Consider the following 18,730-nt stretch of genomic DNA (forward strand, 5'->3'; position numbering starts at 1 on the left):
AGCTCGGATGTCCGAGACATCTGTGCAGTCATTGATGAACCTTTCATGTTCCAGGCTGCCTCTGCTCTGGAGCATCCTGCCAGGGAGCCAAGCCAAGCAGCACTCGAGTGCTCTTTGATCCAGCCAGGTGGATCTGTCTCCCAGGGATTTATTGGCACATGGAGGAAATGCCTCCCATTGCTCTCTTTACCTGCCTGCTTCGATGGATTGCAACGCAAATCACAGAATTCCAGGGTGGCTTGGGTTGGGAGGAACCTTAAATCCCATCCCATTCCACGGGCAGGGACACCTTCCACCATCCCAGGGTGCTTCAATCCCATCCAGCCTGGCCTTGGACCCTTCCAGGGGCAGCCACAGCTGCTCTGGGCACCCTGTGCCAGGGCCTGCCCACCCTCCCAGGGAACAATTCCTTCCCAATATCCCACCCATCCCTGTCCTTTGGCAGTGGGATATCATCCCCTGTATCCCATGACTCTGTGGGATGGCAGGATGCTTTGAACAAGGCAGAGGATAAATGGCAGCAATACAGAAGTTTGGGGAAGGCCAGTGCCACCAGCACACGTGGGCAAAGCTGAAGGAACAAAACCCAAAAATTTGGATTTCTCATCTCTCCTAGAGGGGGCTACAAGAGACCTGGAGAGGGACTTTGGAGTGACAGGACAAGGGGGAATGTCCTTAAACCAAATGAAGATGGATTTAACTGGATGATGGGAGGAAATTAATAAGAAATCAAAGTGCCTGGCAGGGTGTTGGCTCCAGCAGCTTATCCTGAGCCCCAGTTTATGGCTGGGCTTGGACACGGTGGGACAGGCAAATCCAGCAGGAGATGTGCAGTACCCAGAGCACTGCAGGAGATGACAGAGGCTCCAAGCTCATGGATAAGGCTAAAGACAGTGTGACCAATGGGATGAATCAATCAGAGCTGTGCAGCTTCAGGAGAAGAGAGAAAAGGAAAATAAAAATCAAGGCTTAGAGCTTTTAGCTCCTGGGCTGAGAGGAAAGGCAGATCTGGGTGTCCCAGTACAAAAATGAGTCCAGAGGAGCCGTGGAGCTGCTCCAAGGGCTGGAGCCAGGCTGAGAGCTGGGGGTGCTGCCCTGGAGAGGAGAAGGCTCCAGGGAGAGCTCAGAGCCCCTGGCAGGGCCTGAAGGGGCTCCAGGAGAGCTGCAGAGGGACTGGGGACAAGGCATGGAGGGACAGGAGCCAGGGAATGGCTCCATCTGGGTTACATGGGACATTGGGAACTGGGAATTCCTGGCTGTGAGGGTGTGAGGGCACCAAGCTCGTGGTGCTTTCAGCATTTGGGGACAGCTGAGCTTTCCTGGGGGCTGTGAGGGGGCCCAGCAGCTCTGCCCCACTCCAGGCTGGAGGAAGGAAGGCTGCAGGAAGATTCTCTGGGGTTTGTCTGCTCTGGGGGCAGGCAGTGAGGGAAGGGCAGAGCAGGGGCAGCCCCTGGGGCTGTGCCAGGGCTGCTTCCTGTGGGGAATTGTGCCAGGTTTCCCCGAGGGCTCCTGGCACTGGATGGAGCTGCACGCTGTGAGTGCTGCAGCACTCGATGCCCAGCGCTGCTGCTGGGGGTGATTCCAGCCCAAAGCTCTGGGAATTCTTTGCCTCTGGGCTTCTCCCACCTCCCCCTGCCCCTCCTGCATGCAAGGGCCACAGGGATGCAGCTCTGGGGATGCTGGGCACAGGTACAGAGCTCACCAGTGACATTTGGATGGATGGCAGCACCTCCAAAATGTGCCTTCCAAAATCAAAATGAAATTTAAAAAAAAATTAAAATCACTTCATTCAATCAACTAAATGCATATAAACCCCACTTCAAAACAGCAACCACCTCTCCTAAGCACAGCTCCCACCCCAGGGAGGGAGAGGTGCAAGAAATCACCTTGAAATTGCAGTTGATCCTCAGTGGAAGGAATTCAGCTGCTCTGCTGATAAGCAGCCACATACATCTCTGAGCTGGAGAGGTAGATCATTAAGGGGAAATGTTTAGAGAAATTAAATCTTTTTTTTGCTGCTTCTTATGCTAGTAGGGAAAAGCAAGCTGATTTGCAGGAGGACAACATTTAGCAAAATCAAATTCATCAGCGTCCCCATCTGTTCCCGTTCTCGTGCTGACTTTGTCAAAAATCAGCTTTCCTTCAACCAACACCCGCGTCACTTGGAGCCAATTCTGGGCAGATTTGTAAATAAACCACTTCTGCAAAGCCAGCCAGGCAAAAAAACCCATGCAGTGGAAAGGCCTGATAAACAGAAATACATGTTGGGATTGAAGGGATTGGCCAAGAGACTAAAGGGACAGGGAATGATGAATCAGCCCAGCTGGGAAAATAACCCAGGGGCCATTGGAGGGTTAATGATACCAGAAATGGGAAATCTCCAAATCAGGATCCTGCATCTCTGCCTCAGCTGCTGTTGCTGCTCCAGGATGAAGCAGGATCTGGACACAGCTCCATGCTCTGCATGCAGGAACCAGCAAGCTCCTCCTGCAGCTCATGGGGGTCTGTAAAGATCTCCTGAAAATGTCACAGAGTCACAGAGGAGAAGCACAGAGGGCCCTGAGTTGGAAGGGACCCACAAGGATCACCAAGTCCATGTGCTGCTGTTTGTGGTGGGGAAGCAGCTCTGAACTGGTTTGTGATTTTGTTCTGCCTATTCCCAGTTACTGCAGCCAGCAGATAATCAATACAGGTCGTTTATGCCAAAGACATAAAAAGTCTTATCTCAAAACTCAACAATGAGAGATTTTGCAGAGTCGTAGAACTTTTGGGATTGAAAGGGACTTAAAGAACACCCAGTCCCAACCCTGCCATGGGAAGAGACAACTTCCAGTGTCCCAGGTGGCTCCAAACCCCATCCAGCCTGGCTTGGACACTTCCAGGGATCCAGGGGCAGCCACAGCTGCTCTGGGCACCCTGTGCCAGGGCCTGCCCACCCTCACAGCCAAGAATTCCTTCCCAATATTCCACATCTACCCTTTTCCAGCTTAAAGTCATTCTCCCTTGTCGTGTCCCCCCATGCCTTGTCCCAAGTCCCTCTCCAGTTCTCTTGGGGCCCCTTTAGGCCCTGAAAGGGTTTTAAAGTCTCCCTGGGTCCTTCCCTTCTCCAGGTGTTCTCTTGGTGTTCTTCTGAACGCCAAACTCAAGCACCAGGGCTGCCTTCCCTTCCCCTCCTCCCAGGGCAGGGTTATTCCCTGTGCTCCCACGTTCCATCCATTTCCAGCAGCCCCAGCTCCAAGGTGGGCACATCCCCACGGGCCACAGCTGTCCCGTGGCACAGCCCAGGTGGCACCAGGTGGCTGTGGCCCCTCAGGACGTGCAGGGCAGGGCCCAGCCTTGCTGGCAGCCCCGGGGATCGCGCTGGGACGCACACGCCAGGCGTGGGCACCGCCGGGTTTGGCTGCCGGCCCCGCAGCAAACGGAGGGGAAAAACGCCTGCCGTGTTGCCCTGAGGAGAAAACTGCTTTGGTATGATCATTCACGGGGCAGGAAATGCAGAGAGCTGCAGCTGCAGCACAGGCAGAGCCGCAGGGCAGCACTGCTCAGCACCTGCCCGTTCCAGAGCATTTCTTCCCCTCCGAGCGCTGCACAGGATTCCAGTGAGGAGCACGCACAGAGCAGCCCAGCGCTCCCTGGAGCAGCCAAAACGCTGCTCCTGCCCTGGAATTCTCCCCTCTCCTGCCCCACAGAGCCAGCAGCAGCAGCCTGCTGCCTTCCCAGGCTCCCTCCTCTGCTGGCCCCCTCCTCCTGGCCCAGCGCTCACTGGGGAAAGTCAGGAGGAGCAAGGAAAATCCCAACAGGTTTTGAGGATGCACCTGTGGGTGACCTGCCATGGAAGACAGCATGTCCTGGGCAGCTTCCATGGAATCATGGAGTTGTTGAGGTTGGAAAAGCCCTCCAAGACCATCAAGTGCAACTGTTCCCTCAGCACTGCCAAGGACACCATTGTCCCATGTGCCCAGGTGCCACATCCACATGGCTTTTAAATCCCTCCTGGGATGGGGACTCCACCACCTCCCTGGGCAGGTTCCAATGCTTGACCATCCTTCCCAGGAGGAAACTCTTCCTCATGTCCAACCTGAACCTCCCCTGACCATCCTTCCCATGGGGAAACTCTTCCTCATGTCCAACCTGAACCTCCCCTGACCATCCTTCCCATGAGGAAACTCTTCCTCATGTCCAACCTGAACCTCCCCTGACCATCCTTCCCATGAGGAAACTCTTCCTCATGTCCAACCTGAACCTCCCCTGACCATCCTTTCCAGGAGGAAACTCTTCCTCATGTCCAACCTGAACCTCCCCTGACCATCCTTTCCATGAGGAAACTCTTCCTCGTGTCCAACCTGAACCTCCCCTGCCATGACCTGGGGCCGTTTCCTCTCACCCCGTCCCCGTTCCCTGGGAGCAGATCCTGAATCCCATCTGGTTGCCCCCTCCTGTCAGGGAATTGTGGAGAGCCATAAAATCTCTCCTCAGCTTCCCAATGTTCACTGCCAGGCCTGGAAATCCAAGTGATGGTGTCAATCTCCACAAAATAAATCCTTCTGTCGGAAGCCCAGTGCAGGAGTTGGAGATTTGTGCTGTCATTACCTCAGCCAAACCCCATCCTGCTGCCAGGTGCCTTCCTCTGCACTTCCTCTGGCTCAGCCTTAATTATTCATTTCCTGACATCCTTTCATTCAGAAAGGTCTCACCAAAACTCTCGCTCCATAAAAAAGAAAGTTCTCTCCATAAAAACTGCTTTTTCCATTTGTTTGGTCCACACCACTGTGGGCATCCACAGGGTCAGGTGACATAGATGATAATATTTACATTTCCTGCTTTTACCACCCTCTTTTAAGCCATAAATTAACTTCAGGTGTCTCTGAAGAAGTGAAAATTCCTTCAGGGAAGCACAGCAATCCAAGCAATCCTCCTGTAGCATCTCCACGTTGCCACCACGTGGCCGGATGGTTCCTTTTCCTTTCCCTTCTTCTGGCCTCACCGCTTCCACAGCTCTGGAGTCAAGTTGGAGCAGCCCTTTAGGAAATGTGCTCCAAAACGCTTTTTAAAATACTTTTAAAATATAAAAATCTATTTAAAGCACACCCAGGCTGGAGCATTAATAACGTGAGGAGCATTAATTATTAGTCCTAATTATCCTAAACTCCTAATTATCCTAAACTCCTAATTATCCTAAACAGAAGCAGAGAGTGATGTCCCGGAGCTCCGCCCGGGGCAGGAGCAGGGAGCCCCAGCTGCACATTCCCCACCCTGCCCTGCAGCCAGATCCAGCCCCAGTTTCACTCGGCTCCACCCGGCTTCTCTCTTTCCTGGGCGTGCAGGAGACAAACGAGGCATTTTCAGCGGCCACAGGAGGGATTTCAATCAGGAAATCTCGCAAAAACACCGATTTTAGAGGTTTCTGCACCGCGTTTGTGAGAGGGGCTGTGCTGGCCGCCTCTCCCTCCCTCCCTCCCTGCGAGGTCTCAGTGCACCACCCCATGGTGGATGGAGTTCCAGTCCTGGCTGCGGAATTCCAGCCGAGCATCCCAACAAACAGCTCTTCCCCCGGGACAGGGGTCGGTGCTGGCTCTCCTGATCAAGGGAACAGGAGGAGAACTCCGGGGAAAGCTCAGATCCCAGGCAGAGGGGGCTTGACTGCAGCATCGAGGAGATGCCACAGAGGGATTGCTTGGATGCATCGGGCAGGGGAGGGATCGGGAAGGGGATGGATTGGGAAGGGGATTAGGAAAGGGGATAGATCAGGAAAGAGATGAATCGGGAAGGGGGTGGATCGGGAAGGTGATGATTGGGGAAGGGGATGGATCAGGAAAGGGACGGATCAGGAAAGGGATGGATCAGGAAAGGGGACGGATCGGGAAGGGGATGGATCGGGAAAGGGGATCAGGAAAGGGATGGATTGGGAAGGGGATGGAACAGGAAAGGGGATGGATCGGGAATGGGATGGATCGGGAAAGGGATGGATCGAGAAGAGGATCAGGAAAGGGATGGATCAGGCAGGGGATGGATTGGGAAGGGGATCAGGAAAGGGATGGATCAGGAATGGGATGGATTGGGAAGGGGATCAGGAAAGGGATGGATCAGGAATGGGATGGATTGGGAAGTGGATCGGGAAAGGGATGGATTGGAAGGGGATGGATTGGGAAAGGGGGGAAAGGGATCAGGAAGGGGATAGATCAGGAAAAGAATGGATCAGGAAAGGGATGGATCAGGAAGGGGATGGATCAGGAAGGGGATGGATCAGGAAAGAGATGAATCGGGAAGGGGACAGATCAGGAAAGGAATGGACTGGAAAGGAACCAGGAGAGGGATGGATTGGGAAAGGGATGAATTGGGAAGGGGATGGATCGAGAAGGGGATGGATTGGGAAAGGGGATGGATCGAGAAGGGGATGGATTGGGAAAGGGGATCAGGAAAGGGATGGATCAGGCAGGGGATGGATCGGGAAAGGGCATGGATCACTTGACAAGTGCTGCATCAACCTGACAGCTCCCTCCTCAAGTTGTCACACACCCATCAGCCTGATGGAGCTGAAACCACCGGGATTACACCCAGAGTGTCCTCCCTGAACCACGGAGATCTCAGGAATGTTTTTGGCTTTTATTGCTCCTCACACAGGGATCTCATTGATCAGCTCTCGAGTTGTGGCAGCACCGCTCAGCAGATCCTGCAGCATCCCAAAAACCTGGGGAATTCTGGAGACAGGGACATGTGCTGTCCTAAGGGGGCACATGGGGTGGCATTTCTGCTCCTGGGAACACACAGAGAGGGAAGGGAAGGGAAGGGAAGGAAGGGAAGGGAAGGGAAGGGAAGGGAAGGGAAGGGAAGGGAAGGGAAGGAAGGGAAGGAAGGGAAGGGAAGGGAAGGGAAGGGAAGGGAAGGGAAGGGAAGGGAAGGGAAGGGAAGGGAAGGGAAGGGAAGGGAAGGGAAGGGAAGGGAAGGGAAGGGAAGGGAAGGGAAGGGAAGGGAAGGGAAGGGAAGGGAATGGGAAGGAGGGAAGGGAAGGGGAAAGGAAATTTCAAGGAAAGGAAATTTCAAGGAAAGGAAAGGAAAGGAAATTTCAAGGAAAGGAAATTTCAAGGAAATTTCAAGGAAAGGAAATTTCAAGGAAATTTCAAGGAAAGGAAATTTCAAGGAAAGGAAATTTCAAGGAAATTTCAAGGAAATTTCAAGGAAAGGGAGGAAAGGGAAAGGAAGGGAAAGGAAAGGAGGAAGGGAAAGGGAAAGGAAAGGGGAAAGGAAAGGGGAAAGGAAGAGGGGAAAGAAAGGGGAAAGGAAAGGGGGAAAGGAAAGGGGAAAGGAAAGGGGAAAGGAAAGGGGAAAGGAAAGGGGAAAGGAAAGGGGAAAGGAAAGGGGAAAGGAAAGGGGAAAGGAAAGAGGGGAAGAAGGGAAAGGAAAGGGGAAAGAAAAGGGAAAGGAAAGGGGAAAGGAAAGAGGGGAAAGGGAAAGGGAAAGGAAAGGGGAAAGGAAAGGGGAAAGGAAAAGGGGAAGAGGAAAGGGGAAAGGAAAGGGGAAAGGAAAGGGGAAAGAAAGGGGAAAGGAAAGGGAAAGGAAGGAAAAAAGGGAAAGGAAAGGGGAAAGGAAAGGGGAAAGGAAAGGGGAAAGGAAAGGGGAAAGGAAAGGGAAAGGAAAGGGGAAAGGAAAGAAGAAAGGAAAGGAAAGGAAAAGGAAAGGAAAGGAAAGGAAGGAAAGGAAAAGGAAAGGAAAGGAAAGAAAGGAAAGGAAAGGAAAGGAAAGGAAAGGAAAGGAAAGGAAAGGAAAGGAAGGGGAAAGGAGATAGGAAACAGGAGAAGAAAGAAATTGTCTAAGACCACACTTCAAATACTTCCCAATACTTGACAAGGGGATGAGAAAAGGAGAGGGAGAAATGGCTACTTGTCCTTGGAGAACCATTTACTCCCAGAAATCTTTACTCTGGACACATCTTTTTCCTTGATTCTTGATACATCCACATGCCAAGGAATTTAAAGGAAAATTCAGAGAGAATCTTCCTGAGGAATCAGCAGTCACACAAAACAGAGGGAAAAAGGGCATTGAGGTTCAGGCTCAGCAAAACAAAGACTCTGGAAGGAAAAGCACAGCTGAGAAAAATATTATCTTTAATAGCGACCTTGTATTGATGGTGTCTCATATTGCAGTTTAAAACTCCTTGATAGAGTTGTAATTAAATTTAGAAAAAAACCTTTTAGACACAAAGATTTCACAGGTGCTTTTCCCCTCTGATGTTCACGGGGATTTCAGAACCTGCCCTCACTTCAAGGACATCCCTCACACATCAGCCACATCCACCCCAACCCCTCCTGCCCAGGTTCCTCCTGGTTTTTGGGAACCACCTGCGGCAGGCAGAATTCCAAGGACCTAAAATTGTCCTTTTTTGGATCTCCCTTGCAGTGAAGGGGAATTTCTGTAAGCAATGAAAAATGGAACTGAAATTTGTGGCTAGGAAGTTTTAAGCAGGGAAAAGGGAGGGAAAAAGGGGAGGTTCAGGCAGAAATTCTTCTAGAAAGTCACTGATTAATCAAGTCGGGAGTTTGGGAGCAAAGAAAAGCTGATCCAAGGGAATCAGCCATGGAATAAACTCAGGGAAGGGCCAAAGGTGATGTTGTCCAGATCAAACCAAGAACAAGACACCTGCAGGAGAGGCAATTCCCCTTCTTAAAGCAAAGAAACCTTAAAATTGAGATTGTGCTTGGTGTTTCTAAGTGGCTAAACACTGGAATGTCTCCTTCCCCACCAATCATCATCACAACTGAAACCACTGATGTCCAACCCAACCTCTGGCATTAGGGCAAGCACCAACTGCCAACAATTCCCAGACATTTCTCTCCTATCAGGCCATTCCCAACCACTTTAACATCTGAAAATATTTCAGTTTGACTTTTCCCTTGTTTTTTGGTGGTTTTTTTCCCCTTGTTTTTTCCCTTCTGCTGTTATTCCCTGCTGGATGTATCTCCCTGGGTGGAAGAGGAGGGGAGTGAGGTTCCCATGAGCATCCCCTGTGGAATTCTCAATTCCTTACTCCTGTCAGGGAGCAGCTGAGAGCATTATTGCACTTTTCCAGAAAATTCCACACTCCCAGAGCTGCCAGACCCCCGGCAGCCACTGCCAAGGGCAGGGATGCAGGGAAGGGGCTGGCTGTAACTCAGAACACTCTGAGCATTCCTTGTTGGATTTGCCTCCTCCCCAAGCAGCCTCCCTCACTGCAGAGCTGCCAGCAGGTGGAATTAAGCTTCCCACTGCAGGATTAATCCCAGAGTGTTGGTCCCCTCAGCTGCTGGGCTTGGGGGAGGGTGGGAGGGCCCAGCTGCAGCTCCCACACCCCTCGCGGCGTTTCAGCCACCAAAAAAATGAATTTTAAACATCATTTGTCAGCTCCAGCCTACATTTTCTGCTACACAAAACCACATTTTATTGCCATTTCTGGCCAAGCCTGGCATGAGCGAAAGCTCCTTCCCAAACCATTGGAACCATCCATCAAAGTGAGGTACCCAAGCCAGTCTGGGCTAAAAATCACTCAGTGCAGCTTTACTTTGAATTGTTATTCACACTTGACTTTTCAAAAAAAACATTTTTATAGCTTCAGAGTTATAATTTTTATCCATGGAAGCAGCTGTTTTATGACTAAGCAGCAAAAACCTGAGCAATAAAAAATAAAAAGACACAAACACAAGAATCCAAAGCTGGTGGTTATTTTTTACTTGAAGACTCTCTGAAAAACAAAATTATTGTTACATTATTATCATTAATTCTTTCTGGAATGAAACAGGCCTGGTCCAGGTGATATGGGAAGGGCAGTCTGGTTTTTACAAAATTGATATTTGCAACATCACAACACACAAAGGACAGGCTCTTACACTCAGGTTACACCACTCAGCCTCAGTAAACATCTTTGGAATAGAGATTTTTAAAACAAAAAAAAAAAAAAAATCAATCAAGGAATTTAAATATTCACAGGACAAAACCATAATATTGTGGAAAATGTGAAGGGTGAGATGAGCAGAGATAATCCAAGCAGGAGTTGCACAGCTGGGCAGTCACCCCCACGGGGCAGGTTTGGGGTTTGGTAGAAAAGAAAATAAATTCCTGCTGGAAATTCTTGTTCAAGCAGGAGCCCACAAATCCAGCAGAACAAAGGAAAAGTTGGGAGTTCTTTAAAATGAAAAGTCAGCAGGGTGTCCTCTCTATATTGCACCAAGTTTGGTTGTGACTGAAAAATGAAAAAACCTCTGCACTTAGAAAAGCTACATTTAAATTCATCCCAAGAGAGTGAGCAGAGTTCAGCCTTTAAAACAACTCAACACTTTTTCCTACCAGCTCCAACGTTTCTGTCTCCTCAAGCCCCTCCAAACTGCAGAACCACCACGGATCCAAGGCAGAGCTGCTACTTCTCCTCAGTATTTATTTATTTATTGCTTTATTTAGGAGTGACAAAGGCTCAGGGATGGGAACTTTCAGAGAATTTAAGGCAATTCCACAAAACCGACAATTCTGGCACACAGTGGTTTTCATACCAACACCAGGAGAGGTTTTAGCTTTAAAAAAGGACAGATTTTAGTAAAAAAGACTCCTTTTAAATACCAGTTTATCTTTCTAACACACAGCACTGAAGTCAAGTCATTCCAGAGCACCAATGTAAAGAAAAGAAACAAAAAAAGGGGGAAGAAGTCAGATGGACAATTTTAAAAAAAAGCCACTAAATAACTACAAATAAAAACACTAAAAAACCTAAATAACTACAAATAAAAGCACAAAAAACCTAAATAACTACAAACAAAAGCTAAAAACCCATAAAGCTAAACAAACAACAAAAAAAAAATCAGATATAGGCTTATCAAAAAAATCTAAATGTGCTCAGTATTAGGCTCATCCTTCCCTTGCAAAAACTTTGGAATTTAACCAAAAGAATATGGAAAACTCTAAAACACTGGTCCAATGGACATGTGCATTCTTTTTATTTCTATACAGAGTGAAAACACCATACAGACAAAAGTAAACTAATTTTTTTTTTAAGAAAAAAATCAGGTTTAATGTTCTAAAATGATTTTGTGAAAACAGGAGAGAAAAAAAAAAAAAAAAGAAATAGAAAGGAGTTATTTTAACTACAGCCTGCATGGATTTGCAGCAAGATCTGAGTAAGAAATGATGGATTAAAAACAAGCAGGGCCCTGCTGGCATCCAGGAGGAGGAATGGAGAGGATTTGCACAGAGAACCCTGTGTGTAAACTATTGGAGTCACAGGGACAGACAACACCTCAAGGTGCTGCTCGTCCCTTGTTCCTAGAGAAAATCTACTTGGCCAAGAAGCTCAGAGAGTTTTCTACAGCTTTTTCTGGAAGAAATGGATGCAAGCAGCAGGATTCTGATCAGCCAGAGGGTCCCCACTGCAGAGTGCTTGTGCTAAGTTGAATTTTGTAAGAAAAAAGGTTGGGGGGGTTTGTAGCACTCATTGTCATAGCAAAAAGCAGATTTTGTCACATAAAAAGCCTCAACTAAAGGGATTTTAGTTCCATAACTAAAGGAACTTTTCCCCTCAGCATTTCTTCAGGGCACAGCTGGAGAGGTTTATACTGACAAGCAGTATAAGAGCAGGGAACCCTTTTGGGAGGTTTAAGCAACAACCAGGTGAGTGCATTTTCCTTGCTAATGCTCCCTAATGCACGAATGACTCTGGTTTACATTCTCTTCCAAATAATCCCTAGGGAACAAATCATCCCAGAAGCCACAGCAATTACTCCTTGGCACTTCTCTGCACCCAGGCAGGAGAAGTTCCAGCCATTTGCAACAGCAACTTTTCCTTTGGAATACCTGATGCTTTTTTTAAATTTTTTTATTATTATTATTTCCTCCGAATTCATGAAATGCAGCAACATTACCAAGCCAGGATTCATTTCTTCTGTTCAAGCTGGAGGATTTGACACTGCTCTCCCTTTGAGTGGCTGACTCCAACACCAGCCCTGGTGCAAGTGCAGCTAAGATTTCTGCAGGGGAGCAGCCCTGGGCACGGGGCGCTGCCGGACACCGCGCGGGGATGAGTCTCTCCTGCTCCCCTCCTTCCCCTCTGCTTCCTCATCTGACACATCTCCCTCATCTCCTTCTTGCTCTTCATACCTGCTCCTCAGCAGATGAGCTGGCTCTGGACCTTGTTTCCCTCAAGGAGAAAGGAAAAACACACAAGTAAATGCCATTCCCAAGTCAAATCCACTTTTTTAACACCACGGGCGACCCTGAGAGCTCCACTCAGTCTCCTCTCCCTGCCCCTGTGGAATTTCATATCTTGCAGGTATGAAAATGCTCTCTAAATTTTTTTATCCCTAAAACCAGTTTTTAAAATACCCAGCTTTACTAAACAGAAAATCTAAACCCATTATAAAACCCTAAGGGTGAGGCCTCAATCCCAAATGCAAAGTTCTACACTCCACTCCGGGTGTCACATCCTGCAGACACCAGGATTTCTTTAATATTTTCTATAAATAAAATTTACTAAACAGCTTCACTGAATCAGAAGTTTGCTGTGGGCTTACTTGGCTGAGGCTGGAGCTGTGGGGCTCTGTGCCTCTTGGAGGGACAGATGCAGTCTGCCAGGAACACCATCAGCTGAAACCAAAGAAACCCAAGGTGAAATCCCAAACCTTCTGCACACTGCAATTGTTTAACATAAAAAATTTCCAGATCAAGCCTAAGCATTCACCCTCAGGTGGATCCCATCCAGCTTCCCCTTGGGTTATGGGGGCTCCATCCTGTCCCCATGCCTGTGTTCCAGCTCAGGGTACCCCAAAACCAACCCAAAACTGAGGTGGGGGCAGCACCAGTGGAACCAAGTCACCACCAGCCCCAAGGGCTGCACTTACAAGTCCCAGGACCATTCCTAAAAACAGAGTTGCCAATCCAAAAACAGCATAGGAGCCCCAGACTGGTATTCCAAGATTTTCTGTTAAATAGCCATGGCCATGCTGGAACAAAAGAGAATCATTTCAGGAAGAGCTGGATTTCATATTGAGGAGGAAATGAAGTGGGGATGTGAACAAATACCCTGATCCACATGGACAGCTTGAACAAGGCTGACATGCTGCTCATCCTGAAACAAAGCAGAAAAAATGAACTGAGAACACTTAAAATCTTAAAAAGAGAACACTTTAAAATCTTTAAAACACTGAGAACACCTTAAAATCTTAAAAAGAGAACACTGAAAACAATTTAAAATCTTTAAAACACAAATTTCCCCACAGCTCCTGTAATAATGTCACCTTTCCTTTCCTGCCTGGATAATTCCTTTGCCTGCCCCTTTGCCCAAATTTCAGCCTCAAACCTGTGTGAAACAACCTCAGCTGGTACATGGACAGCTGTAAATTCCCAGATTTCTTTAACTTGGATCTGCTGAATCCAAGTTAAAGTTAATCCATGTGAATTTCAAGTCTCTTTCTCTATTCTGTCTGGATCAATGCTCTGTGAGAAGCCAGCTGGAACTCCAGTGGAGATATTAAGAAAGAAGCACCAAGAGGTTTTATTAAAACAAAAAAAAATTAGCTATTAAAAGAAAATCAGGTTTTAAGAGCTGAGAGATCCTGAGACACTTAAGTTTCGTGTCTGAATACAGGAAATAATAGAGAAATTGATAATGCTGAGTTAATATCCACTTTCACACATTCCTTGGTGTGGGACAAGAGTTTGTAAGAGAACCTCCCTCACAGCCAGGAATTCCTTTCATACATCAAACCCAAATTTTCCTTGACAGTTTGAACCCATTCTCCTTTTTCCTGTCAGCTCCTGATGGAAAATCCCTCTGTGATTTCCTTGGATTTCCTCCAGACAGCGGAAGAATTTTCCCAGGGTTTAGCTGGGCAAAACCATCTCAGTGCCACAGAAACCCAAAACCTTCAAGGGTCAGCAAGGTCCTACAAGAGTTTAGGAAACTTCTTCAAGCCTTAAAGTAAACCTTGCTGGGGACATCTCTGCTATGGTGACAATGCTCAGGTCACCCCTGCTATGGTGACAATGCTCAGGTCACTGCTATGGTGACAATGCTCACGTCACCCCTGCTATGGTGACAACACTCAGGTCACCCCTGCTATGGTGACACTGCTCAGGTCACCCCTGCTATGGTGACAGTGCTCAGGTCACCTCAGCCATGGTGACAATGCTCAGGTCACCCCTGCTATGGTGACAGTGCTCAGGTCACCCTGCTATGGTGACAACCCTCAGGTCACCCCTGCTATGGTGACAACACTCAGGCCACCCCTGCTATGGTGACAGTGCTCAGGTCACCCCTGCTATGGTGACAATGCTCAGGTCACCCTGCTATGGTGACAGTGCTCAGGTCACCCCTGCTATGGTGACAGCCCTGCCACAGCTGAGGCAGAACTGGGACACCCAGCCACCCACCCAGACATTCCCAGAGCTCCTGCCCACACAGAGCTGGGAGCAGGGAGCAGGACACCCCTCAGCACATCTGATAATAAATTCCTACAAAAGCCAACCCGAAACTTACAGGAAAGAGGAAGGCCCAAACCAGGAGGACACCGGTTCAATGGATTTCCACTCCTTATCATTGATGAAGTTGATGAAGGCAGCTTTATTCCTGGCTCCCTGGTATCTCCTGAACTCTCCATCTTTGCAGCTGTAAAACAACACCACCACCACCAAAATCCTTTATTTGATATGATCCAAGCACCAAGTGCAGCATCCAACAAACCCCCTCCCATCTCCTTGTCTATTTTTCACACATTCACCTTTTTATGTTCATTTTTTTTTAGCTGATATTGCCTCTAAAAAATATTTTCCAAACTTGGACTAACTCCAAGTTATTTCCAGAAAACTGACCCCACGAACACCTTGGCTAGCTTTAGGCTGTGATTCCATAAAAACAAAATAATAAAATAAAGATAATGATCTTCCTAAAGCCCTTGCCACACACCTGCACTGAAGATCAACCTACAGAGAAAGGATTGCAAAACAGAAACACCCATGAAAAGGCAGAATAAATAAGGCCTGAAGGGAAAGGAAAAGAAATCATCTGGCAGCACAAGGTCACAGTGGGTGAGACAGTGAATGTGTCAGTGAAAAGCAGCTCCTATTCTTAAAGAGCATAATAAATCTCATTTATTTGCCCCCCAAAAAAGAGAAGAAAATGCCTACTGTCACCCCAAAAACCCCTGTAGCCCTGCATACTTACTGATAGATGGTAGGGAGGGCTGTGATGATAAATCGTCCACTTAACCCTGTAAGAAAAGTTGTTTTGAGAGTATTTTGATTATTTTTATGGAAAAAAAAGAGGCAAGGAATGCTGAAACACCCCAAAATACAACAGCAGGCTTAGGTATCAATCTTTCCATGCAATCTACCACAACCTTGTGCATGTCAAAGCAGTACACATTTTAAAAATGATCCCTGGATAAAGAGCAAAATGGGGAAAATGAGACATCCAGGGATAACAGCTCCATGGGACTCTTTTGGCTGTAGCTCTTCAGAGGGAGAGGCTCTCCTCTGCAAACAGGATCTGCAGCCTCCAGGAACCCTGAGGAAAATAACCCAAGTGAGGCAAGTTTCAAAAGTAAAGCTGCTCTGGAAAAAGAGATCAGCATGGGGAAGGGCAGGCTTACAAATCCCACAGGGACAGGAGAGCTCCAGGAGAGGTTCGCGAGAGGTTCACGAGAGTTTCACGAGAGTTTCACGAGATTTTCAGGAGAGTTTCAGGAAAGGGAAAGCAGATTGTTTGCACTTCCTTCTACCAACCAAATGAGGGACTAGAATGGCAAGGTTGAAACCTTGTTTTTTGCTTCAAAACTACGGCCAAAAATCTCCTTGAAATCATGCTCTGGAGAAAACCTCTCATTCTTTTTACCTATTATAGTCTATGCATTTGGTTTGTTCTATTCATTCAATTATATTTATTTGATCTACTATCTGACAGACTCGTTCCTGTGTGGAACCTGGCCCAGGGTGCCCAGAGCAGCTGTCCCTGGATCCCTGAAGTGTCCCAGGCCAGGCTGGACAGGGTTTGGATCCACCTGGGATGGTGGAAGGTGCGGTAGGGGTTGGAATGAGATGATCTTCAAGGTCCTCCCAACCAAAACATTTTCTGGTTCCCATTAAGCAAGATCAAGGCGTTGAGTCACACAGCTAGAGATGAGTAAAACACTTTTATTACCCGTATTATTTCTGCCCGCCTCCCACAAGCACGCAGCAGAGATCAGCACCCCCAAACCCCTCAGCCCCCCAGATATCCCGGGGGGTTCGGGAGCCCTGCCCAGCCCCTCTCACCCGGCTGCTCGGTCACATCCACTTTGGCCACGTTCACCCCAAGGTCCTCTCCCCACTCGGCGAACTTCTCCCACTCGGGCTGCAGGCTCTCGCAGGCGGGGCACCAGGGCGCGTAGCTGCGGGAGCGGCACAGCGCGGTCACCCCACAGGGACCCCACACACCCCACAAACCCCCGGCGCAACGCTCCCCACTCACAACTCCACCATCCACTCGTCCTGCAGCAGCTCCCGCCACATGCCGTCCGACAGCACCTTCACGGGGCTCGGCCTGCCCCGGGCGGCGGCGGCCAGCGCCAGGCAGAGCAGAGCGCAGAGCGGAGCCCTCAGCGCGGGCCCGGCCCGGCCCGGCGCCGCCATCTTGGGCCGCCCCCCCCCCCTTCCGCCTTGCCCGGCGCGTCACGGCCGGGCCCGCCCTGAGGGGAACGGGGAACCGGGAACCGGGAACCGGAGCGGCGGGGAGCGGGAGGGGATGGAGGGATGGGAGTCCGGGAATGGTGAGGGGTGGGAGGGATTGGAATCGGAAGGGATTGCAGTCCTGGAATGGTGGGGATTGGAGTCGGAAGGGATTGGAATTGGAAGGGATTGCATTTCTGGAATGGTTGGGATTGGAACCGGAAGGGATCGCAATACTGGAATGGTTGGGAGTGGAGGGGATTAGAATCGGAAAGTATTGCAATCCTGGAATGGTCGGCATTGGAAGGGATTGGAATTGGAAGGGGTTGGAATCCTGGAATGGTTGGGATTGGAATCCTAGGATGGCTGGGATTGGAAGGGATTGGAATCGGAATGTATTGCAATCCTGGAATGGTCAGGATTGGAAGGGATTGGAATCCTGGAATGGTTAGGAGTGGAGGGGATTGGAATCTGAAGGGATTGCGATCCTGGAATGGTCAGGATTGGAAGGGATTGGAATCCTGGAATGATCGGGATTGGAATCGGAAGGGATTGCAGTCCTGGAAGGGTTGGAATCGGAAGGAATTGGAATCCTGGAGTGGAAGGGATTTGAATGGATTGGAATCCTGGAATGGTTGGGATTGGAAGGTTGGAGTCAGAAGGGATTGCAATCCTGGAATGGTGGGGATTGGAAGGGATTGGAACTGATTGGAATCCTAGGATGGTTGGGATTTGGAAGGGATTGGAATGGATTGCAGTCCTGGAATGGTCGGGATTGGAATGGATTGGAATCCTGGAGTGGTGGGGATTTGGAAGGGATTGGAATGGAATGGATTGCAATCCTGGAATGGTGGGGATTGGAAGGGATTGGAATGGATTGGAATCCTAGGATGGTTGGGATTGGAAGGGATTGGAATCAGAAGGGATTGAAATCCTGGAATGGTTGGGATTGGAATGGATTGGAATCCTGGAATGGTGGGGATTTGGAATGGATTGGAATGGATTGGAGTCCTGGAAGGGTTGGGATTGGAAGGGATTGGAAGGGATTGCAGTCCTGGAATGGTCGGGATTGGAATGGATTGCAGTCCTGGAAGGGTTGGGATTGGAAGGGATTGGAATCCTGGAATGGTCGGGATTGGAATGGATTGGAGTCCTGGAAGGGTTGGGATTGGAAGGGATTGGAATCCCAGCTTGTCCCACCCCCTGCCATGGCAGGCACACCTCGAGCCAGGTGCTGTGAGGAATGGATTGGAGTCCTGGAGTGCCTTCTGATGCATCCTTTCTTTAGTATAGTTTAGTATGGCATTCTTTAATATACTATCATAAAATAATAAATCAGTCTTCTGAGCACATGGAGTCAAATTCTCATCTCTCCCCTCGTCCTGGGGACCCTCACAACCACCACCCCTGAGTGCTTAATTCTCAAGCAGAAGTCAGGGAGAAGGTCAATGTTGACAAGCAGACAAATCCCACATCAGCTCACTCCTGTCCCTCAGCACCTGAAGCATTTCCAGGGAAGGAACCTCTTTTTCCATATGCACATACTTTCTTTAACACAGATTTTTCCCCAGCTCCTGTGGTAATGTCATCTTCCCTTTCCTGCCTGGATAATTTCTTTGCCTGCCCCTTTGCCATAATTTCATATCCCACATTTCAGAGCCTTGGCAGCCATTGAGCAGTGCAGGAAAAAAAAAAAAAAAAAAAAAAAAAAAAGAATAAATCAGCATTTGGGTTTTTTTTTTTAATTTTATCTTATTTGAGCAACTTTTCTATAGTACAACGTGTATGTTCCTGTCTGTAGGAGAACAGGCATTATCAAGGACTTGTTATTCATTGATTCAGCACTCAGGAATAAATCACTGCTTGCAGCACTCTGCTGACTGCTGTTTTAGGCATAATTGAATTTTTGAAATTTGTTATTGATAATCCATGAATATTCCATTCTGCATCAGCAGTCAGGTGAAATGCAAAGTGCTGTCTCTGGGTAACAACTGGACTCAATGATCCTGAAGGTCCTTTCCAACCTAAACACTTCTGTGAATTCTGTGATTATCCCTGATAATGTGAGATATGTTGA

General features: G+C 48.6%; 1 protein-coding gene across 1 annotated transcript; it reads right to left on the reverse strand.

Moving 5' to 3' along the window:
- Positions 1-9,676: 9,676 nt before the first annotated feature.
- Positions 9,677-16,617, reverse strand: TMX1 (thioredoxin related transmembrane protein 1). The gene is made up of 8 exons (XM_058026929.1): positions 16,457-16,617; positions 16,261-16,376; positions 15,173-15,218; positions 14,489-14,617; positions 13,033-13,078; positions 12,852-12,953; positions 12,525-12,597; positions 9,677-12,151 (listed from the first exon to the last, which is right to left on the reverse strand). Exons 1-8 carry the CDS (start codon positions 16,615-16,617, stop codon positions 11,973-11,975), a joined length of 852 nt encoding a protein of 283 aa, XP_057882912.1. The 3' UTR covers positions 9,677-11,972.
- Between the last annotated feature and the right edge of the window lie 2,113 nt (positions 16,618-18,730).

Source organism: Melospiza georgiana, chromosome 6 (genome assembly GCF_028018845.1).
Source record: "Melospiza georgiana isolate bMelGeo1 chromosome 6, bMelGeo1.pri, whole genome shotgun sequence".
Taxonomy (NCBI): domain Eukaryota; kingdom Metazoa; phylum Chordata; class Aves; order Passeriformes; family Passerellidae; genus Melospiza; species Melospiza georgiana.

Bases quoted from the DNA above. Each gene is read 5' to 3' on its own strand.
- TMX1 (XM_058026929.1), bottom strand. From the start codon at position 16,617: ATGGCGGCGCCGGGCCGGGCCGGGCCCGCGCTGAGGGCTCCGCTCTGC. The intron at 14,618-15,172 runs GTAAGTATGCAG...GTTGTTTTACAG, and splicing joins GCCCTCCCTACCATCTATCA to CTGCAAAGATGGAGAGTTCA. The intron at 13,079-14,488 runs GTAAGTTTCGGG...GCTTTGTTTCAG, and splicing joins TTTGGGCCTTCCTCTTTCCT to GATGAGCAGCATGTCAGCCT.